Source organism: Lagenorhynchus albirostris, chromosome 1 (genome assembly GCF_949774975.1).
Source record: "Lagenorhynchus albirostris chromosome 1, mLagAlb1.1, whole genome shotgun sequence".
NCBI classification, from domain to species: domain Eukaryota; kingdom Metazoa; phylum Chordata; class Mammalia; order Artiodactyla; family Delphinidae; genus Lagenorhynchus; species Lagenorhynchus albirostris.
Genome location: NC_083095.1, coordinates 183,952,266 through 183,978,156, shown reverse-complemented (window position 1 = coordinate 183,978,156; position 25,891 = coordinate 183,952,266). Strand labels below are relative to the sequence as shown.

Here is a 25,891-nt window from a genome sequence, read left to right as displayed (position 1 = left end):
AGGGCCCCAGGCCAAGGGGTCTTTGCTTTGCTTGACAGTGAGCATCAGCTGGGGACATGTCAAGTCGGGGGCTACTGTCAGAATGGCCCACGTGTCCATGCCAGAGTCACACTAAGGGGGGCTCTTCCAGCCTTACGGTCCCTCCTGGCCTGACAGCTGAGCCAAAGTCCCCCATTGAGCCCCCCACATGCTTCAGCTTCCAGGACTAGAGTCCCCACCTCCCCTGAAGCAGATGCCAGGGGCTCTTTGAAATTTGCCCTTGGTCTTTGGAATCCTGACTCTGAGGCAACTCCTTGGGTGCGGATCTTGGAGAGGCCACTTCAGAACTGTCCTGGCTGAGGCTCCGATGACAGACTCTGCTTCTGTGTGGTTTGCAAGGTGCCAAAAACATCTCCGGTGCTCTGGCAGGCGCGGCCAATGGAAGTCGCGGCCGGGACCCCTCCCACTCCCCACCCCCCACCCCCCTCAGTGGCATCCCAGCCTCCTGCCTCTCCCTCTCCTTCCTGATCTGCCTGACACAGTAGTGAGGACCTGGCAGCCTCAGGATCTGTAGAACCCTGTGTCTGCAGTTCCCAGACAGAGCCTCGGCCTTTGCAAAGATGGCCTGGAGACAGCTGTTCCTGATCTGCTGTCTCTCGGCCGTTGTGCTCCTGTCCAGTGAGTATGCGGAGGCCCAGGATGGCCTTGGTGTTAGGTGAGGCTGTTCAGGTGGCCAGGTAGAGGTTGTACCTTCTGTTAAGAAGGCTGTACCTGGGTGTGTGTGTTTGTGTTTGTCTGTGTGTATAATACAACCCAGTACAGAGAAACCAGCACGCCTGGTGGTTTCTTGGGGAAGTTGGCTGTGTGGCTGGTATCTGAGGCATCCAGTCTCCAGGGCAAGTCACAGCCCTGGGAAGGACCGTCCCGGCCTGGCTCAGGGTGAGGGCTCCTGTCGGGGTGCGGCAGTGCTCACGCTGTGTTCTCGTCCCACAGCCCTGCGGGAGGGGACTGCTGTGGCGGTGGGCACCAGGCGGTTGGCAGGACATGAGGTGCAGGAAGGTGAGTGCCGGGGCCACCCAGGGGGCTCCCGAGGTAGCCCTGGTGAGCATGTGTCAGTTGTGACCGGCTTCTCTCGGGTTTCAGGCGTGGAAGGGAAGATCTTCATGCAGGAATCAGATGCCTTGAATTTCCTCAAGAAGCGAGGCAAGCGGTCCTCCAAATCCCGAGAAGAGGCCAATGGTAAGGATGCCGGTGGCCTGCCTTCTGCTCTTGCCTCGTGTTCCTTCTCTCTCCCACAGTCAGCTGGGCCAGGGACCAAGGGCTCAACCTAGGCCCTCGGGTCTCAGTGACTGCAGCTCTGAATTAGAAGTTACATCACATTCCCTCGATTGTAGGTCACTCTTTGATTGGCTATGCTGCAGGGGTAAGAAACAAAGAGGATAGGGCCGCACTGAACGCACTTAAGTGTTGAATTGCATCTCAGTTTCTGAAAGTTAAAAATGTTAAGGTCGGGGACGGGCGGCACTTCCCTGGCGGTCCAGCGGTTAGGACTCCCTGCTTCCACTGCAGGGGGCACGGGTTCCATCCCTGGTCGGGGGACTAAGACCCTGCATGCCGTGTAGCAAGGCCAAAAAAAAAAATGTTAAGGGGAAAATCTATGTTCAGTGGAGAGGGGACACAATAGCTCAGTGTGTGCTTTCCGGGTATTCATGGTGCACCCTACAGGCACTGTGAGCAGGGAGGAGGGCACATGGGACCGGGAACTGGAAATGTGGGCTTGGTGACAGCTTTGCTGCTAAGTGGCCTTGACCACTTATTCTCCCTGGGCCCGTTTCCTTATTTACAAGCCCCTGAAAGAGTGGTGTTCAGCCAGCAGTGTTTTTTTTTTTTTCCTAGTTACTTTTTTTAACCATCTTTATTGGAGTATAATTGCTTTACCATGGTGTGTTAGTTTCTGCTGTATAACAAAGTGAATCAGCTACATATACATATATCCCCACATCTCCTCCCTCTTGTGTCTCCCTCCCACCCTCCCTATCCCACCCCTCTAGGTGGTCACAAAGCACCGAACTGATCTCCCTGTGCTACGCGGCTGCTTCCCACCCGCTATCTATTTTACATTTGGTAGTGTATATATGTCCATGCCACTCTCTCACTTCGTCCCACCTTCCCATTCCCCCTCCCCGTGTCCTCAAGTCCATTCTCTACATCTGCCAGCAGTGTTTTTAAAAGTCTTCACTTCCAATGCATTTGGGAGGCTTTTGAGCTCAGAAGTATGTCTCCTTCTCAGCCTGAAGTAGGCCCTGGTATCCCCTGCTTGGCAGAGACCCTCATTTCCATGACCTGCCGACCCTTGAAGGGATTTGAGTTCTCTGTCCTTGAACTAGATTCTTCCAAGGACTCAGCTCTGACAGACTCTGAGTCCAAGGCTAGATTCGTTACTTATGTGTCTGTCTGAATAAACTCTTTGTGCCTCTCAGCACACTCAGCAAGGTAACTTGCTCAGTGAAAATAACAGGACTGTTTTCAAATGATGGGCAAGAAGTGAGATGAAAATGCTTGGAGATGAAATTCCCTTTTTTTTTTTTAAGTGGAGAAGTACAACCACACTGGGAAAATCTCCAGGCCTCACACAATTTGGGATTTAAAGGTTAGCAAATGTCAAGAAACACTGAAAAGACTGATGGAGTTTGGGCAGTTCTTGACGGAAATGAGAGAAGCAAACTTTTGGCAGACTCCCAGCGGGGAACGTGCAGGAATTTAAGAGGCAAATAGTTTCCATTCTCTAAGTGGATTCAGAACAATGAGATGCATGATTAAGCCAGAGGTCTGTCACCCAGGTTGGAAGCTCGGGGTTTCAGTCGTGGGAACCCAGGACAGCCCGGTGAACACCTAGGATGCACCTGAGTTAATCTATTGTTACCTGGTCAACTCCGGTGATGGGTCGAACAATGCCCAATTATGTCTGAGGTTCAGTAAAGGCAGGCAACACTTTGATAAACTTGAATCCGGAACCAGAAAACAGGCAATTCCTATCTCTAAGCTTCTGCCAGACTAAAGATGTAAAGGTGTGAGGGCAGAAATGGATGAAGCTAGAAACTTATTTGACGTTGGAAAATCTAAAATCTAGAGAGGTTTTTTGAGGGGGCTACATTACAGCAGATGAGGGACAGCTGCACCTGCTGGTGAGCTGTGACCTGGCAGCTCAGGTAAGGTTCCCTCTGGTAAGCTTCATGTTCAACAGCCAAGGAGTGTTTACCTGTTCTCAGTGGCAGTTTTCAGTTATCACTGGGGGTATTTCTCCAACCAGAGGCGTACCTTCAGCTTTATAATGTGAAACTGGGACTCCTCATAAAAAAGTTTACAGCCAACTTTACTGGAATGCATTGCCTCACAAACTAAGGGATACCTGAGGTTGGTATTTTCATCATCAGGGAGTTTACCTGATCACCCCATATCCTGTACTAGTTATCTACTGCTGTGTAACAAATGAGCCCCAAATTGAGCAGCTTAAAACAACAGACATTTATTGTCCCAGTTTCTGGGGTCTAGGTCCAGCTTAGCTGGTGGCCCCAGGCTCAGGGTCTCTATGGGCTGTAGTCAAGGTATTGGCTGGGGCTACATTCATTTCAAGGCCTGATTGAGAGAAGATTCACTTTCAAGCTCACGCACATGGCTGTTGGCAAACCTCAAGTCCTGTGGACTACTGGTCAAGGACACCAGTTCCTGCCATGAGTGGGCCTCTCCACAGGACAGCTTACAACATGGCAGCTGGCTTCCCTCCGAGCAAGAGCAAAAGTGAGAGATAGACAGATAGACCGACGAACCCAAGATGGAAGCCAGTCTTGTTTGTAACCTAATCTCAGAAGTCATATCCCGTCACTTCTGTCATATTTTGCCCATTAGAAGTGAGCCACTAGGCCAGTCCACACAAGGGGAGAGAATCACCTAAGGGCATGAATATCAGGATCACCTTAGATTCCCTAGACCACAGCCATCCTTATACCCCGTGGCAATTTCTATCACAGCAGCCATAATGCTGGGTGTAATTTATTTTCATATCTTTCTCCTTAAGTGGATCACAGGCCCCTTAGGCAGAGGGACAGAATCTTTCTTACTTGACTTTTTAATCCCAGTGCTTAGTATATATTCTGGCCATGATAGGAGCGCAAAGATGCTGAATGGACTTGCAGGTTAATTAATGTGAAATTAAGTTGGATTATTCCCTCACAGAATTCATTTCTATCATCAAATTCCTAGCTTCTAAGAGGACCAGCATGCTTGGATACACCATTCATTTTGCACCTGGAGCTAGATGGCTTCACCTTTTGGGGGTCTGTCCTCTCACTCCCAAAACGAGGCAGTTGGATGGGACACTCCCCCAGGTCCCTCAGGTTTTAAAATCTGTGTCAGGAGTGAACCATTTCAGTGAAGCCCCACTCTTAGCCCCTCACAAACAGCCCCTTTTGCACCTGATTAAGTTTCTCAGGCAGAATGATTAGTGTCCCCCTAAATGCGTGCGGCTGCCCCTATGCTTGGGGCAACTCTCGCCTCTTCCCCTCCCCCAGCGGAGAACAGGCAGAAGCTGCAAGCGGATGCGCTACGGAAAGAACATTACGAGGAACAAAGGAACGAGTTTGAGAACTTCGTGGAGGAGCAAAACGATGGTAAGAGCTCGTCAGCCAGCGACTTTGGGGAAGTGGGCCTCTGCAGGAGAACCATGTGATTTGCCTGTACTTATCCCTAAATTTTAACTAGAGGAGGGAGGTAAGAGGAGGTCTACTTTCAATTCATATCTATGGGAGTCTCGGAAAACAGGGAGAAAGTCACACAAGAGGCTACAGAACTTGAGAAGAAATGGAAGAGGACAGAACGCCACTGGCTTGGAGACTGCGGGGCTGGGGGGGTTTTGGGTTGATCGTATTTTCTCCTCCTACTTGTGTGTGTTCTGTCTTAGCAGCTGCACTCCTGGCTTAGTTCCCGTTAGAGCTGAGTTGGGAGGATTTCAAACTCACTTTCAAGGGCCTTGGATTTCCATCAATGTCATGGCTCTAGGCACTGCCCATCCCGGAAAACCTAGGCCTTCATTTACCTAGTTATTATCATCAGCATCGGGTGACCAGTGGAAGCAAACCAGGACAAGTGAACTCAGATGGCTCCGGTCACGGGAGCTCTGTACCCTCCCCACCTCCAGCGTCAACATCTACAGCCCATGGGGCGGCTCCCCTCACCCAGAGCAAGTTTTTATGGGGTTTGCGTGTTCCCTCACCCAGGGGGCCCCGAGCGTCTTGTTTGCAAAGCCTTGACCTTTGCCTCTGTGTCTCTCACCAGACTGTCAGCACACCTCATCCCCACCCTCTGGCCTTGGGAGACAGGGCTCCAGCCTCCTCCCAGGAATGCTGGTTTCAACCAGGCCTCTGGGTGTAGGGGAGGGTGGAGGGGGAGGGAGACTCTGCCTTTGAATCCCAGCCTCCCATGGGGGATGGGATTCGACTTGGTATCTATTAAGTGCCCTCAAGGGTCACCTATAGCAAAAAATCCATAGAACAGGGTAATAGGGATCAGACCAGGCAGGCCAATGTGTGTTTTTATTCCTTTTTCGGTCTCTTCCAAAACTTCAAGATTTAAATGCTTCCAAGTAAGTTCCTGGATGCAGGTGAGCTTGGACATAAGACCCCAGTTAAGGTGACCTTTGTTAGAGAAAGTCTGCAATTTCAGTTCCCAAGTTGTCAACCCCTCGCTTGCCTGCTCTGGTGGATTTGGGAGGTAATATGCCCTTAGGGCACCTCTTAGTGGAAAGGACACCATCACCAGGTATCAGGGGGCTGCAGGCCACGCCCATGGCCTTGCCGGTGGCACCTGGCTGAGCCCTGCAGACAGGTGTTGGGCAGGATCCCAGCCAATCAAACATCCTGGGGAAAGCTCAGACTGTACTAATTCAGAGGCAAATACTCCTGTTAAAGATTTGTTTACCTTGGTGGACAGCTTGGGGAGAAGCATTTAAAAAATGAGGATGTGGCCTCTAAAATTCCTTCAGTGTTTTTTTTTTTTAACTCACAGTATTTTTTTTTTTTTTTTTTTTTTGCGGTACGCGGGCCTCTCACTGTTGTGGCCTCTCCTGTTGCGGAGCACAGGCTCTGGATGCACAGGCTCAGCGGCCATGGCTCACGGGCCCAGCCGCTCCGCGGCATGTGGGATCTTCTCGGACCGGGGCACGAACCCGCGTCCCCTGCATCGCCAGGCGGACTCTCAACCACTGCGCCACCAGGGATGCCCGACGTTAGTTTTTAAAGACTTCCTTGCATTTGTTGTCAACAAGACCCTATCCTCCAAGAGTAAGTTTCCGTGCTACGCTTTTTTTTTTTTTTTTTTGGCGGTACGCGGGCCTCTCACTGTTGTGGCCTCTCCCGTTGTGGAGCACAGGCTCCGGAGGTGCAGGCTCAGCGGCCATGGCTCATGGGCCCAGTCGCTCCGCGGCACGTGGGATCTTCCCAGACCGGGGCACGAACACGCGTCCCCTGTATCGGCAGGCGGACTCTCAACCACTGTGCCACCAGGGAAGCCCCTAACTCACAGTATTAATAGCAGCATTTTATTTTGTGCATTTTAAAATGTTTCAGGTCCAAATCCCTAGCATCTGGATGAAAACCATTCCGTTTTCCCTCCCACGATGGATTAGGATGAGGGGTTAGGCACCTGAGGGATGCCAGGTCCTCCACCAAAGCCAGAGGAGACTAAGGTCAGGGGCCTCAGGCCTTGCCCATAGAGGAAGAGGCTGCAGGGCAGGGCACAGGCCTTCGGGGACTGTAGTGACAGCAGCCGTTGTCACTGGTTGAGCACTTGCCCTGCCAGACACTGTACTGAACCACGTAATGCTTACGACCAGCATCTCAGGTCTTACAATTGCCACTTTACAGTTTTAAAAACTCAAGCTTAGAAAGGATACATGAATAACCAAGGTGACATAGGTAGTGAAGGATTTAAATGAAGGCGAGTTTGCCAGCAAAGCCCATGTTTTTGTACCGAAGGAAGACCAAATGCATAGAGGTCTTGGAGAGGTTCTTCAATCCAAGGACTGGCCCATGAGGATGGAGGGAGGGAGGGGGCAACGCAGAGCAGCTCAGCGGGGGTCGCCCCCCCTCACGAGCTTGATGAAAGAAGGAGAGGCAGGAGGCCCAGCCTGGCGGAGGGTAAACGCTGACAAAGGTGAAACTCACTTCAGCTTCCCCCCTTCCCTTGCCTCTGCCCCGGAACAGACCATGCACAGAGGCCAGGTTGCCGGAAACCTCCACCGTGAGCAGCGCTCAGAGCCCTTCTCTGAGGCGCCCACGTTCCCCGTCGGTCAGGACCCCGGGTTCGGTTAGCTCTCTTGATTGACAACGTCACCTATTCTCAGAATACTGGAGAGCAGCGGATGATGCTCTCTCCCCGAGGTACTTGCTGCATAAAAGCGAATGCTGAGAGATACCACGGGTGACGGGAAGGACTTGGGTTTCCAGTGGAGGAATTTTAGGCAGGTGGTCTGAAGGGAGATTTCTGGACACCGGTGACCTTGCTGAGGGCCTGAAAACCCCACCTTAGTCAAAGGCCCCTCTACCAACCCACCCAGGATACTGGCCCTTGTCTGGGGAAGTGGGAGGGGCGTGGTTAGAGTCTCACTCGGCTCTGTCACGGCTCCAGCTTGTAACTCTACTCGAAACCACCAACTTCAAGGCAAAAATAGCTGAGTTCTGCCTCCAAAAGCTCAGGATAAACGGTGTTGAACTCCCACTTCTAAGGCCGACGTGGTAGCAGCCCAGGCCTGCTTCCACCTTCAAAGCCGGAAGCCTGGGTCAGGCTATCCCAGGCTGGCTGCACGACGCCTGGCCACAAGTGGTCCCTACACGAAGGCTACAGCGTCCAGGCCCTGGGTCTTTACCAGCGAGACCTTCCCTTTGTCTCAATGAAATGGTCTAAGAAGAGTTCAGCATGACCTGGGAAGAAAAAATCAGCTTTTATGTCAGAATCATGCTCTCAAGATTGGCCAAGGGTAGCTGCTCTCCGTGGCCTGAGAAAGGTCTGAATGGCCCAAGGCTAACAGCCTGGGCTGACTCTGAGCTCCAGGTTTCCTCTGAGGAACCAAGTCCCTAAGAGGATTCTCAGCACCCAGGGTAGCGCCGACCCCAAGCTCACATAGAAGGAAACATACCCAGCAGACATGGCTCCCGCACACCCCGTGGTCACAAGGGCCCTTCCTGTTGCGGGCACCTGGCTCTCACAGGTGCTAAGGACCACGGGGACACCCACTTCCTCCACATCCTGAAGCCACCAGGCTGTCCTGTTTGCCCAATGCCACAGAGGATGCGTGTCACTAGCACCAAGGTGAAGCCCACATTTGAGAAAATAGGCAAGGAAGACATTTTGAGTTTTGAATCCTTGCTATTACCTTCTATTAACTTTCTATCCTCTCAACGTTTTCTCCAAATACTCAAAAAAAAAATTGTGGTAAAATACCTAGAACACAAACTTTGCCACCTTACCTACTTTTAAGTGTACAATTCAGTGGCATTTAGTACATCCACAACCATCACCACTATTTATTTCCAACCCCCTTTTATCACCTCAAACTAACTTTGTATCCATTATGCATTAACTCCCCTCTCCCCACAGCCCTGGAAACCTCTAATATATTCTCTGTCCGTACGAATTTGCCTATACTACATATTTCACAGAAGAGAAATCACATAATATTTGTCCTTTTGTGTCTGGTGTATTTCACTTGGCATGTTTCAAGGCTCATTCATGTTATAGCACATATCAGAATTTCATTCCTTTTTATGGCTGAATAATACATACAGACATATCTATATATTCCTGTCTGTCTATCTATCTATCTATCATCTCACATTTTATCGATTCATCTATTCTTGTTTTAAGAACGGTTGGGTTAATGGTAATTCTGTTTAACTTTCTGAGGGTGCTTTTTAAACACCGATAGCCTTGGGATATCTGCTCGCGCTTTAACGCGACAGTGAGTGTACCTAACAGTGAGTGACAGGCAGTCTTGAACTGGCATCAGGAGCCTAATTCTATAGCTTCACAAAGGCGTTATTCAGAAACATGTCTTATCAAAGACAGAAAAATCAGGACTTTCTTACTCATTAAAAACTCCCTTCTGCTCTTTTTAGCCTTTACTATGAAACATTTCAAACACATGGAAAAGTATATAGTATAACAAACTCTCATGTAACCATCACCCAGAATCAGGGATTATCAAGATCTTCCTGCACTTGCTTCACCCACCCCTTTCCCCAGTTAGCTTTAAAAACATAACTTTATTTTTAAAGCTAAGAAACAGTAAGAAGGAACACCTTACTCATAATCCCATCACTCGGAATTGACAATCATTTCCATGAGTTTTTCAACAGTATGGTTTGCAGTCTGTTTTTCTGCTGCTGTGATTTTGGATTCTGTCTTAGTTGGTGTGTCTCTGGGCCAGTTTCTGCACGCGGCTCTTCGCCCTTCGCTGGCTGTACAGGGAAGGAACACTGAACTGAAGGCAGGGCCCCGGTCTCCGCTCTCTTGGCAATCAGCTCTGTGACGCTCACCTATCTGGGCCCGATCTGCATTAAAACGAGGCCTTCAGATTCGGCATCCTCTCAGGCCCTTCCAGCTGGGATTCTGTCTGTCATCCATGGACGCAGGCACAGTGGTTCATGTCACGTGTCACAGGCTGGGGTGGGGGGGGCTTTGGGCGGACTCGGTGGCTGCCCCCAGATCAGAGCCCTCCATCCTCACACGACGACTTCATCTCTCGTCCCCAGAACAGGAAGAGAGAAGCCGGGAGGCCATCGAGCAGTGGCGCCAGTGGCACAGTGACGGCCTGTACCCACCCTATCTCTACAACCGCCACCATATCTGACCTCAGCCCGATGCACCCAGAAGACGGCACTTGACAAACCCGCCCACCCTCGGCATTCAGGCACCTCTTTTGCATACAAACAGGCCCCTTCCCAGGGCCTCAGCCTGGGGCCTTCTGTTCTCGTGGATAGAAACGCCCTGGCTTGCGCTTCTGGGCAGGTGAATTTCTGAGGTGAGCCAAGGCCTGTGGGGCATCACCCCTATGGTGGTTTCCCACTGCTTCGCCATGGTTCCCACAGTGAGACTCCTGGCCCATAGAACAATGAAAGAATCACAGTAGAGAGAAAAGACCATGTGTCTGCTTATAGTTTATGAATAAAAACGCTGAGTCAACACTCTGTACCATCCTCTTGAATCTCACGCTGAGCCGCACCAGCTTGTCCCTCCCAGGTGACACTGGGCCTCTCCCGACTTGGGTGTCGGGAAGCTTGGACTCAGGAGCACTGCTCACTATTTCCGCAGCCTGTCTCAGCAGTCACGTGACTGGAAGGGACCTGCTAATGCAACTGTTCGGGAAAAACCATTCTCCAAAGCCCAGGTGCTTCTCATGTCTTTGAAAAAAGTCTTAAGGTTCAACGGTGGTTTCTTAATGGCATCACTCAGAGGCCAGGGTAAGAGCAAGGCCGGCTGTAACCAAAACTAGACAGCAGATACGGTTTAGTTTTAGTATCACCCCCTTTTTCCTCATAGTATTAATTTGCTAGCGCTGCACAGCCAAGTGCCAGAACTGGGCGGCTTAAAACAATGAACATCTATTGTCTCACAGCTCTGGGGGTTAGAAGTCTGAAGTCAAGGTGTGGGCAGGGCCACACGCCCTCCTAAGGCTCCGGGCGAGGGTCCTCCCTTGCCTCTTCCAGCTTCCGGGGGCTCAGTTGTTCCCTGGCTTGTGGCAGCGTCACTCCAGTCTCTGTCGTCACTGTCACTCGGCCTTTTCTCCCCATGTCTCCACACACTCTCCCCTCTGTGTTTCTGTGTCTCTTCTTATAAGGACAACAGTCATTGAGTTAAGGGCCCACCCTACCAGCCTCACTAACTTGATTATATCTGCAAAGACCCTATTTCTAAATAAGGTCAACACTCACAGGTCTCAGGGGTTAGACTTCCGCATATCTTTCTGGGGAAACAATTCCACCCATAGCAGTGCCCTTTCTTCTGTCCCAAGGGCTCTGCCTTCCTGCCCCAGACTCTGCACGAGGCTGCTTCCAGCCTTGCTCCCAACTGCCTTCAGGAATTCCACACTAAGAATGCAGAAAACTCAAGAACAGCCTAAGTGGGCACTCCTGTGGGGTCAGCTCTCGAAGACAAAGCGGACTGTGGGTGAAGAATGAGCACCCACTCCTGGCCACCTCCCCGCCCCGCTCCTGGGCCTTGTGCCTCCGCCGCCTTGACTTGGGTCCCAGGCTGGCTGCTCCAGCCTGCTTTGGAGGCTGGGTTTCCAGAACAGTAAAGGGCAACTTTGTTTCGAGGAAAAGCTGCTCAACTGTAGTAAAACCCCCCACCAGAGGTGGAACAATTAACTGGATCTGGACACTGTGCAATGAAGGCAAAGCAACTTTTTAAAAGCCTGGGATACAATCTTTAAAAACATTCAGTGATCAAGCAATTATGCACATTCCAAGCCGCCTCATGTAGAGCCAGCACTTTATCTGAAACCAGGTTGTCAGCGAACACCCCACCTACACGATCTACGTTTTCCCACTGGCCACCCCCGCCTTTGGGCCTGTCTTCAACAGACAGGCTCTTCAGGAAGCCCGCTGCCCCCCACGGCTCCCACTACAAGTACCAGGAGCTTCAACTTAGAAGGTGATAGCAGTGGAAGAAACTGGCATGAAATAAAAACTCTGCAGGTGCCTCAATATTTCATTACTGTTTTTTCTTATTACCTGATGAGACTGAAATTATTTGGGAGGAATGAGTATTCCCAAGTTTCGGAGCGTAAAGCTGAACAGACCAAAAGGGAGCTCTGCTATTTGTCCTCTATCTCTGCGATCTCTGGTCTACACTGGAGAAATCAGTCAGCTTGAGGGGAACATAGGTCAGAGATGGTCCTCTCTGAACTACAGGGCAGGAGCCTCACACACGCATCCCACCCGCTTCCTACTGCACCCTTGAAAAGAGCAGGACAGGGAGCCTTAGCAAACGGGCCAGACAGACCCCCTGGTCCAGGGTCTGTGCTCTCGGGGGCGGGGCCCCTCATGGTACCCGGCCACACACACAGATGAGAAATTCTTGCTACAGGCATGTAGGAACCACAGTGCCTCTGCTCAGCTCGGTTACTCAGGGAAGCGAGAGACAGGGTTGTCATGGGGCAGGTGCAAGTTCTGCTGACTGCTAGCTCAGGTCCTGAGTCAGGGCTGCCAGCTGTTGGGCCAGCGATCCAAGTGGGCCTGTGCTCTACCCGCATGAAATGCCCTCTTGGTTGACCAGGAGCCAGATGCCAAGCCAGAAGATCCAGCCCCTGACCCTTTAGGTTGGTAACCCCAACTGACGAGGGTGTGCGTGTGTTTTCACACACCCAGATGTACAACAGAGAAAAGGCAAAGCACTGCTCTCTCACCTCAGCCAGGAAACAAAGGAGCCACAGTCTGGCTCATATGGTGACAATCACACACCCAACGCCTTCTGACCGGAGGGCCAGGAACCAGGTGCACGGCAGCCGATGGAGTCTGACTCAAGGCCATACTCTGCAGCCACCTGGCTCAAAAAGCCTGCTGCTTACACAGGAGGGAACGCCGGGCCCATATAGATGTCAAATACCAAGAATGGTCTCGGTGAGTGGCCGGTTTAAAAGAAAAGCAGCGGGCTTCCCTGGTGGTGCAGTGGTTGAGAGTCCGCCTGCCAATGCAGGGGACGCGGGTTCGTGCCCCGGTCTGGGAGGGTCCCGCATACCGCGGAGCGGCTGGGCCCGTGAGCCATGGCCGCTGAGCCTGCGCGTCCGGAGCCTCTGCTCCGCAACGGGAGAGGCCACAGCACTGAGAGGCCCGCGTACCGCAAAAAAAAAAAAAAAAGAAAAGCAGCCTTTCCTTGTTTGTTCAAGAGCCAGGCTTGGCATGTCAGCTCCAGATAAAGAATTCTGGCAGAAGGAAGAATTCTATTACCTTGTTCTACCCCATCCTTAACAAGGGCCCCATTATACCTCAGGGTTTTAGAATTCCTTCTCTCAAAACCAATTGCAGCCATTTCCTGGGTAGGAAGAAGGATGCCAAAGGAAACATGACCGGAATCGGGGTAGCTGAATTTCATAGGAATTAGTAACGGAGGATCTATATTTTCAGAGATAGGCTTTGTCAAAAGGGTGGCCTTTGGGACATTCTTCTAACTCTTCTCTGTTCTTTCCTTACCATCCCCAAGTCCTTTAGGGGTTCCAGGTAAGTGGTTGAAAACAAATTTTGTCAAACGATGAATTGGTGAAAACTCATTATTTTTTTCCCACTAATTCTGTATGTTGTCATTTTATTTTCTTCTTCATCTTCTCCTTCTTCTTTTATTTTTTTGAGAGTGTGTGTGCTCCGGGGGAGATTTTGTAACTTATTATCATGTGCCTTTGTTTACTTAGATTTCTGGAAGGAGGTGGTAATTTTCCTAAGACCCAAAATGATTTTAAATTTTTTTTAAAAAAGTGTCATATGCTTTTTAAAAATATTTAGTTGGGAAAATTCATTTCTAATTCCTTTTCAACCATTACGTTCTAATTCTTTGGCAAGTTTTTCATAATTTAAAAGTTCTTAAGGGATTTGTCCAAAAGCAAATTGGTTAAGTATGGATATTCTAGTTCACAATTTTAACTGGTATACTCTGTGATCTTACAGTGTACTACCACTGTAAAAAAAGTTTTGTCCACTTTCCACGTTATTTTGATTTTTTTAATTAAAAATATTGTGCATAGGCAATGTATACACATGATTTAAATTTTTCACAGGACAAAAAAGAATTCAATATCCTTTCCCTGTCTCCCAAAGAAAACCATCATCCCCAAGTCCTGAGCATCCTTCAAGTGACCTGTGCACATCTAAGTATCCAGCTATACTTCTTTTCCACTTTTATTTTTAAACTTTAAAATTCATTTTTGACCAGTGATGCCTACTTTACATATTAAACTAATTTTCTACCACTGAAAATCTGTATAGTAATTTATAGCTAAGCAGTTTTCATAAAGCCTTTTAAAGAAAAAGCTTCCTATGGGAACGGCGATATTTGAGGGGACATGACTAAAAAGAACACTGATTTAATACATAAAGCGAAAAGTGAAAAATATTTTTCTAGATAATTTCTCATTAATTTAGACCCTGTAATAATGAGTTTCAAATAACACACTAGTGAGCCTGAACCATTTAGTGTGTAGGCTCCCAAATTAAAAACTTTCTAAATAAAATGACAACGTCATTAATATGAGGCAGTGAGGTCCAGGAGCCTTCGAGTATGATTTTATTAACTCATGTTTGGTTTGTTTATCATGTACCCAGCACAGAATTGCAGTAGCAAGGTGCAAGATATTTTCTATTTTGTAAGCGGATTTAGATGATAAAAAACCCAAATATACCGTTAGATTGGTCCCTTGAAATCACTGCTGAAAAAGAGAGAATAGTACATTCCTTTAGTAAGTCACTGAAGACAGCTTTTCTTGAACCTTTAACTCAAAGTGCACGAATGACACACAACTGGACACTACTTTGTTTGGGCAAGATTAATAATTATGTAATAAAGTCAGCATCACCACCTGAAAATGTACTTAGCTCAGGACTTGAATCCACTTCCTCCTCTCAAGGTTGAGCCCACTAATGGTCAATTGATAACACCACTCCAGGGAATATAAGAGAAGACAAACAGAAAAACCACACCATTATTTAGAGATCTCATCGAACCTTACTCAAAATACTTCCTTGACACTTAATGGTGAAGGAAAATGCTTTCCTCCTCAGACTGGGAACAAGAAAAAAAAGTCATGCAGGAAATGAAATGTTAAAACTTCTCAGGCAACAAGATCCCATGTGAAAATCCTAAGGAATGTATAAAAAAGCTGCTATACTAGTAGGTAAGTTTGGCATGGTCCCAGAACACAAGACCAATAGACAAATATGCATTGTATTTCTGTATACTAGCATGTATGCAGAATAATAATTGGAAATTAAAATGGAAAAAAGTACCGTTTATGACACCATCAAAACTATTTAAAAATAAAGACAAAATATATATACAATCTGTACACTGAAACCATTAAACATTGCTGAGAAAATTAAAGAAGACCCAAATAAATGGAGAGGCATATTCATAGATACAAAATCTTAATATTAAAGACTAAACACAATCCTAATAAAAATTTCAGCAGGGTTTCTGGGGTAGAAATTGATAAGCTGATTCAGAAATTTACACTGAAACGCAAAGGACCTAGAATTGCCAAAACAAATTTTAAAAAGAACAAAGCCGGAGAACTAACACTACCTGATTCCAAGACTTACTATATAGCTTAGGTAATTAAGACAATGGTACCAGCATACGGAATGACATCCAGATTAATTTAACAGCACTAAGTCCAGAAGTAGACCCCCAAAATGTATGGTCAACTGATTTTTGACAAAGGAGTGAAAATAATCCAATGAGGAAATTATAATCTTTTCACTGAGTGGTGCCGTAACAACTAAATGTCCATTTGGAAAACAAGGACCCACAACCCTTACCTCACAGCTTATACAGAAATTAACCTGAAATGGATCATAGACCTAATAGTAAAAGCTAAAACCATATTAAAAAATTCTAGAAGAAAATCTTTGTGATCTTAAGGCAGGTAAAGATTTCTTAGCTAGAATACAAAACACATGAACCATAAAGTGATAAAATGGGCTCCACCAAAATGACAAAAATGCTCTTTGAAAGACACTTAAAAAAATGAAAAGGCAAGCCACAAATTGGGAGAAAATATTCACCACACATATATCCACAAAAAGCACTTGTATCCAGAACATAGAAAGAATTCTTACAACTCAACCCAGTAAATAAGTAAACAGATATGTCACCAAAAGAGATATACAAACGGCCAATTGCACAGGAAAAGATGTCATGAGGGAAATGCAAATTAAAACCACAATGAGATACCACCACACACCCATCAGGAATGGCTAAAACTGAGAAGACTGACAACACCGAGTACTGTTGAGGGTGTGGAGCAAATGGAACTCTGGTGCATCATCAGTGGGCATGTAAAAGGCCACTTCGGAAAACAGTTCAGCAGTTTTTTTTGTTTGTTTGTTTGTTTGTTTTGCGGTACGCGGGCCTCTCACTGTTGTGGCCTCTCCCACCATGGAGCACAGGCTCTGGACATGCAGGCTCAGCAGCCATGGCTCACGGGCCCAGCCGCTCCGCGGCATGTGGGATCTTCCCAGACCGGGGCACGAACTCGTGTCCCCTGCATCGGCAGGCGGACTCTCAACCACTGCGCCACCAGGGAAGCCCCAGCAGTTTCTTATAAAGCTAAACATACTTACCAGGAATCCCACTCCTAGATATTTACCTAAGAGAAACAAAAACATATCCATAGAATGACTTATACCTGAATATTGCTAATGGCTTTATTCGTAACAGCCCCAAACTGGAAACAAGCCAACCCAAATGTCCATCTACAGGTGAATAAACAGTGACATATCCATACAGTTGAAATACTCAACAATAAAAAATGAACTATGGACACAGGCAATAACATGGATTTATTTCAAAATATGCAGAGTGAAGCATAAGAGTACATTTTGTATGATTCCATTTATATGAAACTCTAGGAAAGACAGATCTAAACGGATTGTAAACGGATCAGTGACGGATGGGACCAGGGCATGTGGCCTGACTGGGAAGCGGCAGAGGCAACTTTTTGGGGTGGTGGGAATGTTCTCGATCTTGCTTGTGGTGGTGGTCATGTGGATGTATAAATTCATCAAAATTTACCAAACTGTACACTTAAGATGTGTGCCTTTTGCTGTGTGAAATTTAGCCCTTAATAAAGTTGACTTAAAAAAATACCAATAGAGAAGTCTCTGCTCAAGCAACATTACCACAGACTTGATTGCAATCCTGGTTTCTTCCCATAGTTTCAAATCACTTAATTTTCTAATCTGCAAAATGGGGACACTCCCGATCTGGCCCTGTTTTGGGAAATATTACACAGTTGCTCCTCATTATTTGTGGATTCCATGTTTTTCCAAATTCACCTAATTGCTAAAATTTATAAAAGCAATAAATGTGGTGTTGTTGTGGTCAATTACGGATATGCACATGTGCAGACCAACGAGAAATCTAAGTTGTTCTCAGCTGAGGTAGAACAACAACTTTTGCTGGTTTCAGCTCTGATGCTGTAAAAAGATGTCCTTTTCATGCCACGTTCATCACATTTTTGTGCTTCTTTGGTATACTTTTGCTGCTGAAAATGGCCCACAGGCATAGTGCTTAAGTGTTCCTGAGGGCAAGAAGGCTGGGATGCACCCTCTGGAGAAAAAGCATGTGATGAGATCAGCTTTGTTCCATTAGGAGATACACTGCTGTCGACTGTGAGTTCCATGTTAATGAATCGACGATACATATTAAATAAGGTGTTTTTAAACAGAAACACACATAATACAAGGTTATGTACTGATCCGGTGAAGAAGACGTGACCAGAGGCTCAAGGGAACCTAAGCCTGTATTTCCTCTAGGAGCAGTGATTGGGTATCTGCTAGTTCAGCTGGTGACTTTATGAGACATAATTACTGTGAATAACAAAAATCCACTCTCTATGTATTTCTAGTTCTTTCTTCCTTTCTTTGGTGAAATGGCTTTGAGTTTTCACCACCGCGATTACTGATGTCCTGCTTTTCTCCAAAATGCAGGTCAGTCTTACTGGATACATGGTCTGACTGTGCAGGACATGGCAGGCCTCTCCCCCATTTTGATCTGGAGAGTTCAGCTGTGTGGCTATACTGTCTTTCCTTAATTTTCTAAAATTCCACAGCTTTTTCACAAACTGCTGCCAGCTTATGCCAACTGATTTCTTCCACCTTTTGTGCCTCTCTGTTATTTTCTTTAGATATATCACCGTTTCTTTCTTCAATATTGGCAAATACAGAATCTCATTTTGGGGGTCAGTCATCCTTCTTTTGAGTGGTGCTGTTTGCAAATCTCCCCTCGTGGCACCTGAGATGTCTGTTTTACCTGTAAGAGCAGAGGCTCTGATGGGCTGCTAGCAGTGACAACTTAGGCAAACAGACTTACTCTCCTGATTTTAAAAAATTAATGTTGTCAGACACATTTAATCTCTTATAAACATCAAGCTTTACGTCTATCATCAACTTTTACACAAGAACCCAATCGTTCAATCACTGCCTGTCAACTTAGCTATATATCAACTTGAAATGTTTTTAGAAGTTGAAAACTGGAAAAATTTTAAAAGTGGAAACTTTAAATGTTTTAAGTTCCCTTTGGGGACAATTCCACACCAATCATTCAGAAGCTTCTTATTTGCTATTCTGGATCTGTTATCTACATTAGTTCAGTTTTCCTTTTGTTGTTTGGAAAGGGAAAGTATGGTTTAACAAAACTCAAGAAAAAGATGATTTTCTTTAACAAGCCACTTAATTCCTCTAAACAGAAAAAAGCATAGGGAGTTCCCTGGTGGCCTACTGGTTAGGATTCTGGGCTTTCAGTGCCGTGGCCCAGTTTCAATCGCTGGTCGGGGAACTGAGATACTGCATGCCCTGTGGCACGGCCAAATAAATAAATTAATTAATTAAATAAACCAAAAAAGAAAATAAAGGAAAAAGGCATAGAAAAAAAAAAATCTATTGTAAAGATCAGAAAATTGTGATCACCCACGAAGGACATGGCCAGTTTCTGTGTACTAACTTAGACCACCGTGTGCTTACTCTCTTCTGATGGCCCGTGATTATACAATAATCTCTACGTTGTCAAAGACAGCATAAGAAAAAAACACACATTTTGGATTTATATGAAAGCATTTAATACACATTGATAAAGAAGGTGGCAGGATTAAAGACTTGCCTCACGATGAATCACGTTTTCAATGCAAACAAGTGCGTGCCCCCTCCAGCCCACCCATCCCTTCCCATCCCTGAATATTCTCTCTCACACACACACACACACACACACACACACACACACACACACACACACACACACACAAGGCAACCCAGTGGAAGCCTCCCAACACCTAGAGTAACTGAGAAGTAACTCAATTATATTTTTAATTATTTAAAATGTAAAAATCAAATTTAAAAACAGAGGGCATCTAGGTTCAGCTCACCCATTAACCTTTATAAGAAAGTTACTACATGACTTATACACAATATACAAGTGAATCCGGACTGTGACAACACCCTTGGTTCAAACAAGTTGCTTACATAGGAAGGGGCTCCTCAAAGAGCAACCTGGCATTGTGTCCAGGCAGCTGCTCAGTAGTGACCTACTTGAGATCCATAGCTCTCTTTTAGGTTTATGGGACAAACACATCTACTCAAGATGAGCCATCAGAAATATCAGAATTTCAAGTGCTTTTGGTTCTTTTTGAAACGTAAACATTTTCTCTGTTAAAAATTAAAGAAAAAAACCACACACACACCTCCTGGAAAGTGAAATACTCCTAAAGATATAGCTATAAGGATGTGACCTTAGGGGGAACGCAAGCATCAGACACAGCACCTTCTATGCACAGAGAGCAGACTTCGATGAAATCTAAGGCATGTGAAATTTATTTCTGGCTCTCGGAAACCTAAATCAACCATCTCTCACAACCACCTTATGTCCCTACTATAATACCATCTTGGGGGAAACCTAAATTATTCCTAGCTAGAGTTTAAATCCCAATATAATAATCCTACCAATTGACCCAATCTTTAAGTGGCATTCACTTGGGTCAAACGGTATTTGGAAAATCAGGTCGCCCAGGCAGAGGACTGTCCTAAATGGAATTTTCTGGTAGTAACCTGCGTGAGGTTTGACCTATACTTTTATTTTTTTGTTTGTTTGTTTGAACAATTCAGAAAACATTAAGTTCCTTGTATTCACAGGATTTGTAAAATCCCTCCACCCACCCAACATTCACTGAGCACCAGTAGGTCAGCACTATGTTTGGCACCTGGAAATTGAACCACACTAAAATATATAAGCTAGCAGGTGACATGGATAAACAAACCCATTACAATAAGTTCCCTGCCAGAGCAACATTCAAAATACAGCAACAACCTGGAGGAAGGAGCGCTGACTGCTCCCAGGGACACTGGGCAGGCGTCACAGAGAAAGCATGCTCAAGCTGCCTATCTTGTTTTTTTCTTTTTCATCATGACATCTTACAACATAAGTGACAATATAGAGATGAGCAGTAGTCTCCATGTCCCCATGACCCGGCTTTAACAGTTGGTAACTCAGCCACTTGTGGTTCACTGAAAGCCCCACTGCTGCCTTCCATCCCTTTATTTTGCTTTGAAAGCCAATCCTCGACATTTTTATCATTTCACCCATAAATACTGAGCTGTGTTTGAGGAATGACCTGGAAAGGATCTTCCATGAGTAACATTCACCTCCCCATCTATTCTTCTGCCGGTCACTGTAACAGAGTCATATACCCTGATTCCTGACGGTGACTCCAAAGCCTGGGCTGGTTCAGGGCAAAGACCCAAGACATTATGGGTGCCTCTGAGTTGGCTGAAGGACAAGACGTTGCTGACCCAGTGAAACCCCATCGTGCCTTATCTGGAATGCTGACCGCATTCTTCTGGCCCTTGGTCCTCATAAAATTGCTATTTCTTCAGAAGCATATTGAGCACCTAATGTTTGTACCAAATGGTGGCTACAGTCCACATTCCCATGTGCCCTTAGCAACCTCTGGGGGAACCTCAGACCGTATGGGTCTTGCCTGTGGGCCAAGCTGCCCCAGAGTTGCTTCCTGCCACCGCCTTGATCTCCCTTGGGTGGGAAGCCTGGTGCAGCTGAACGTCTGGGCTGTCTGTCTCCCACCTCTTCAGAGTTTCCCCTCAACATCCATGCAGTTAGTTACCTAACCCGGAACGCTACCCTGGACTCCCTCTCCGGCACAATCTGTCTGTTCCTTTAAGGCCATCCACCACTGTCCACCTCCATCATCACCCTTCCGTTCAGGCTGCTGTTCCTTTCCCTCAGGTGCTGCGATCTGCCAGCATCGTTCTGCCTTTAGCACCCCTGCCCCCGCCTCATTCTCCACGCAGCAGCTGAGTGGTATGAGAGAGCCCCCTGCTGAAAACCGTCTCGTGGGTCCCAGCACACACAGGACCAAGACCCATGTCCTCACCACAGCCAAGGAGGCACTGCAAAGTTCAAGGTCTGCCACCGCCTCCTCCTCCAGCCTCACCTGCGACACCGCCTCCCGACCCGCAACCAAACTCTCGTCTCAGGGCCTGCTTTCTCGGGTCTCTGTGCTTTTACCTGGGAAGCGTAACAAAAGCCGCACATACTGACCCCTTGCGCATACGCGCTATCTCACATGAGTCCGCGCCACCAAGACATCATCGCCTTCGTTTTGCAGACGGGGAAAGTGAGGACGGGCACCTCGGCTGAGGACACAGAACTAGCGAGCGGAAGGGCTGAGACTCGGGCGTAACCACGAGTCCCAGGCTGCCCCTCACCCTGCAACATGCAGCGATCCCCGACCTATAATTCTTAACGTGTATGATAAAGCACATCTGCAAATCCCAAACTCCAGAGGATTCTCCTTGTGGGATGTTTCTGTTCTCCAATTGGGCTTCATGGCTTCTCAAATTTTATGTTTGTTTTTGGTTAGAGGTTTCACTTTCTTTAAGCCATATTTAAATAAAGCCACATTTTAAAATGATGAGATTTTAGGCATTTCCATTACAGAGCTCCACAATATTCTAACAGCACAGAGACCATATAGATATGAATTGAAATGCCAAGTGGGTCAGTGACTTGATTTCCAAGAACAAAAGAGAGGTAACAGTGGAATCAACAGAAGGAACCCAGCTTTTAATATCAATACAGCAAGACTCTATCAAGGGCGACGGTCATAATTTTCTAGATGGCAAAACATTGTATTATTTTTAGACTTTGAGTGCTCAAAGACACATTTCAAGATCATTTAGTCCAACCTTCCTCAGTTTACATGTGAGGAAACTGAAGCCCAGAAGTTAGGCAGGTTACCTGAGCTAAATTTATTCTTTTGTCTCTGGGTGTCCACATAAATACCAGAACCTTATTGTGATCAAGAAGCAACACTGCATTCTCTACAACCCAAGAAAGAGAAACACAACTCTCTATCTACCTTCCAGTTTGGGGCATAAAAACTGTGAATTCTGCCATCAGTACTGAGAACAGGGAAGACAATGATACCTTGAATTTCCACTTAAAGGTCAACGTTAAATTTGATGTTAAACCAACACAACCGAGGAAGGAGGCAAAGCTGTAGGCTTAGCAAGTATTCGTTCTGACTGTGTCAATCAGGAACAGGGGCAATTCAGAGCCAATACTCTTGCTTTTCCAGAACCACAAGAAGCAATGTAGGCTGTGGGTACCTGTTTGAAGTCGGGGCTATTTAAGGCTATTCAGGAATTTGGCGTGTTCTTCTCCTCTTGGTAACAGGGTTTCTCCTCCTATCTTTGGACCTGTCTTTTCCTAGAAAAATAAAAATAGTTTAATAAGAAATGGGTCAATATTATTTGCATGGGTCACTAAAACCCATCACCTTGTAGATGACATACCTTTAACATTCCGTCCCGTTCCCACTTGAAGAGGCCACAATTACTGAAACAGAAAAGATGGGATTGACTCAGCAGTGAGGTTATGGGCCCATAGACATGAAGATAATAGCACTCCCTGCACTTGGGGGAAGATCTCCCCTATTTAAGCAGAAGCTGATCAAGGTGACATTCATATTCCAGGCTATGCTCTATTGCTACTGAAAATACTCTAGTGATTTGAGAAACGGTCTTCAACTCTGCAGTAAGCTAGATACTTCAGAGAAGGAATTTCAAATGGTAGTATAACAGGGCTACACATGCTATAGGTGGTGAGTGCAAGCTTGGTTTCCAGTGCTGGTCACTGGGAAGACCCTTGGATCGAGGAAGCCAGCCTACAGCTACGTGCAGCCTATGGCTTGCCCCTTTTTCTCCTGTTCTGGAACTAAAAGGCTGTGATAAGAAAGGATTACTTTTCCTGCTGGTTTGAACAATCCTCCCCCCCTCCCCCCTTTTCAGTAGTAAGAACAGGGAAGACAGTGCTATCTTGATTTTCCACTCAAAGGTCAATGTTAAATTTGGTGTGAAACCAACACAACAGGAAGGAAATCTTTTCATAACCCAGAGATTTTTCACTCTCTTCACTCAAAGGGTCTGCAGACTCTCATTCTCACTTTTTAACATGGTAAGTGAATCCAGCCCCGAGGAGGCACTGGGATGCTATGGGGAAAGCTCATTGTCTATGAAGTTTACTCTGGAGAAGAGAGAGAGAAACAGAAAAGAAATATAGTGAAGCCGTGGGACTATGTCTCCCAGCAGCTTTGGATCTGAGAGGGTCCGGGCTGTAGGGGTCACCCCACCAGCCTCATCCTTCCTCCCCATCTGGCTTAGACTCCACTCCCGCCCTGAGCATCAGCTGCCCGAGGACTTAGCCCCGAGCCTCTCCACCACCTTCCCCAGCTAGAGACCAACTGAATGTCTACTGAAAGACTTTCGTGGCCTACGACCAGATCAGTGATGATATTACGCACAGCTTACTGTCAGGGGTTGGCAATTATAACACAAGGGCCAAATCCAGCCTGCCACAGTTTTCATGAGGTTTTGCTGAACACAGCCAAGCCTCCTTGTTTGAGCATCACCTATGGCTGCCACAAGAGAGGTGAAACAAACCACACTGCCTGCCTAAGATATTTACTATCTGCCTTTCACCGAAACAGTTTGCCCATTTCTGCTCGAGATCAAGAATTGACAAGAGACCAGAGAAAGCAGATGTTAACAAAAATAACTGCCACCTGGAGGCTGAAAGGCATCGTGTTCTTCCATTTGAGTTGTACTTACTGCTTATCCTCAATGAACACATTTCTCTGATAATCAAATGTTTTACACAAGCTCTTGCTGTTACAATATTTTGGAGAGAAGTCAGATATCAATATACAAATAGCTACTTAGAACAATGCTAACCTAGATTGTAAAAAGATGCATAAACCAACTCCTGACAAGGTGATGAACTAGCCCCCACCCTCATCCTAAATCAGCTTTGGAGAAACTGGAAATGAGTGGAGTTAGGGGTCCAGGAAATAAACAACAACCAAAACGAAATGAGCAAACAAAAAGGTAGTGAGAATATCCTGGTGAAGAGGTGATAGTGAGATTGCCTCAAATTCCAAAGAATCAACATCATACAAATTATGTTCTTCAAGAATAACACAATAAAGTTAGAAATTAATAACAAAATAGATAAAATCAATCTCATATATATTACTAACTCTTGGTTCAAAAAGGAAATCATCCAAGACATTAAGAAATAATTTTAACTAAGTATCAAACTTTGCAGGTGACTGCTAAAGCAGAACTACTTAGAGGGAAATAGAAGCTTTAAACTGATTTATGAGGGGACTTCCCTGGTGGCACAGTGGTTAAGAATCCACCTGCCAATGCAGAGGACACGGGTTCGAGCCCTGGTCTGGGAAGATCCCACATGCCGCGGAGCAACTAAGCCCGTGTGTCACAAGTACTGAGCCTGCGCTCTAGAGCCTGCGAGCCACAACTACTGAAGCCCGCGCACCTTGAGCCCGTGCTCCACAACAAGAGAAGCCACGGCAGTGAGAAGCCCGCGCACCTCAACGAAGAGTAGTCCCCACTCGCTGCAACTAGAGAAAGCCCACGTGCAGCAACAAAGACCCAACGTGGCCATAAATAAATAAATAAATAAATAAAACGCTGTTGGAAAAATGGTGCCAATAGACTTGCTCAACTCAGGGTTGCCACAAACCTTCAATTCATTTTAAAAAAATTGATTTATGAGGCAACAAGAAAGGTTACATACTAATAAGTTGAGTTTAAGCTTTTAACTGAAGAATGTACACAAAACGGTACAAAGCAAACCCAAAGAAACAATAAGTACATAAAGATAAGGGTGGAAATCAGGAAAACAGAAAGAAAATCAATAAATGTTTAGAAAACTACAAGATGGTGTTCTGAAAAGGTTAACAGAATGCAGAGACTTCTATCAAGGTTGACTCTGAAAAACAGAAGAACAAAAACAACAGAACAAAATATAGTAAATACCTATTAATAAAATATAGCAAGTAACAGACTGAAAAAAGTACATTAGGGACAACTAAATATTAATAAGTTTGAAAATCTAAATGAAATGGATTCCTAGAAAAATATAAAAAGCTGAAATTGGTAGAAAAGAGACCATGAAATTGAAATGGTAATCAAAGCCACCCCTTTCTTCCAAGAACAGGGCCTAAATAATTTTATAGCTGAGATTTACTAAACTTTCAAGAAATAATTGCTAGTTGATAGGTTATTTCAGGAAGCTGCCCAATTCGTTTTATAAGGCTCACATAATCTTGGTTTGAAAATGAGATAGGTCTATATAAGAAAAGGAAAAAAAAGGTCTAATTCACTTATGAATAGATATAAGTCACATATGAAATATTAGCTAATTGATTATAACAGTGTGCTGAAATAAAAAAGTCATCAAGATAAGTCGTGCTTATCCAAGGAATAAAAAAGGAAAGTTCAACTTCAGAAAAACTTAACAATGTAATGTACCACATTGATAAATCAAAGGAAAATAAGAAAAGCTATCTAACAACACTCATAGTGAGTGAAGGGGACAGAGAAATACATAAATTAGGAGAGCACTGAACGCACCAAGGACAATGTTCTACAAACTGCACCCCGAACTGCACAGGTATTCCTCAGGCTGTTCTACATGAAGCATGCCCCCTGAGTAGTCAAACACAGCAGCTCTGCCTCTGTATCCAAAATTCCCCCCCAAAGTAAAAGCAAAAGTCCCTTAAAAC

At 46.0% G+C, this 25,891-nt stretch overlaps 2 protein-coding genes across 7 annotated transcripts in view; one reads left to right on the top strand and one right to left on the bottom strand.

Moving 5' to 3' along the window:
* The window catches only part of MCM10 (minichromosome maintenance 10 replication initiation factor), a 102,614-nt gene that overhangs the window by 45,959 nt on the left and 30,764 nt on the right, over positions 1-25,891 (bottom strand). The window contains exons 19-21 of one of the 4 annotated variants that reach the window (XM_060121472.1): positions 22,599-22,641; positions 22,413-22,512; positions 1,269-1,394 (exon numbers count right to left, since the gene is read on the bottom strand). In XM_060121472.1, coding sequence (XP_059977455.1) covers positions 22,429-22,512; positions 22,599-22,641 — 127 coding nt within the window. In that variant the 3' untranslated portion in view covers positions 1,269-1,394; positions 22,413-22,428. Of the gene's footprint in view, positions 1-1,268; positions 1,395-16,504; positions 18,113-21,893; positions 22,513-22,598; positions 22,642-25,891 lie in introns of those variants that run through there. The other 3 variants (XM_060121465.1, XM_060121479.1, XM_060121458.1) reach the window with 3 other exon arrangements.
* On the top strand, positions 600-9,903 carry UCMA (upper zone of growth plate and cartilage matrix associated). 3 transcript variants are annotated; one of them, XM_060121493.1, is made up of 5 exons: positions 600-657; positions 973-1,038; positions 1,123-1,218; positions 4,548-4,646; positions 9,783-9,903. In XM_060121493.1, the coding sequence occupies exons 1-5, from the start codon at positions 600-602 to the stop codon at positions 9,878-9,880; spliced, it is 417 nt and encodes a 138-aa protein (XP_059977476.1). In that variant the 3' UTR covers positions 9,881-9,903. The 3 variants fall into 3 exon arrangements, with proteins under 3 accessions (XP_059977476.1, XP_059977482.1, XP_059977493.1); XM_060121499.1 differs by lacking the exon at positions 1,123-1,218; XM_060121510.1 differs by lacking the exons at positions 973-1,038; positions 1,123-1,218.

Excerpts from the sequence above, each read along its gene's own strand:
- UCMA (XM_060121493.1), top strand. The coding sequence starts at position 600 with ATGGCCTGGAGACAGCTGTTCCTGATCTGCTGTCTCTCGGCCGTTGTG. Across the intron at positions 658-972 it reads GGCCGTTGTGCTCCTGTCCA|CCCTGCGGGAGGGGACTGCT; the intron begins GTGAGTATGCGG and ends CTCGTCCCACAG. Across the intron at positions 1,039-1,122 it reads AGGACATGAGGTGCAGGAAG|GCGTGGAAGGGAAGATCTTC; the intron begins GTGAGTGCCGGG and ends CTCGGGTTTCAG.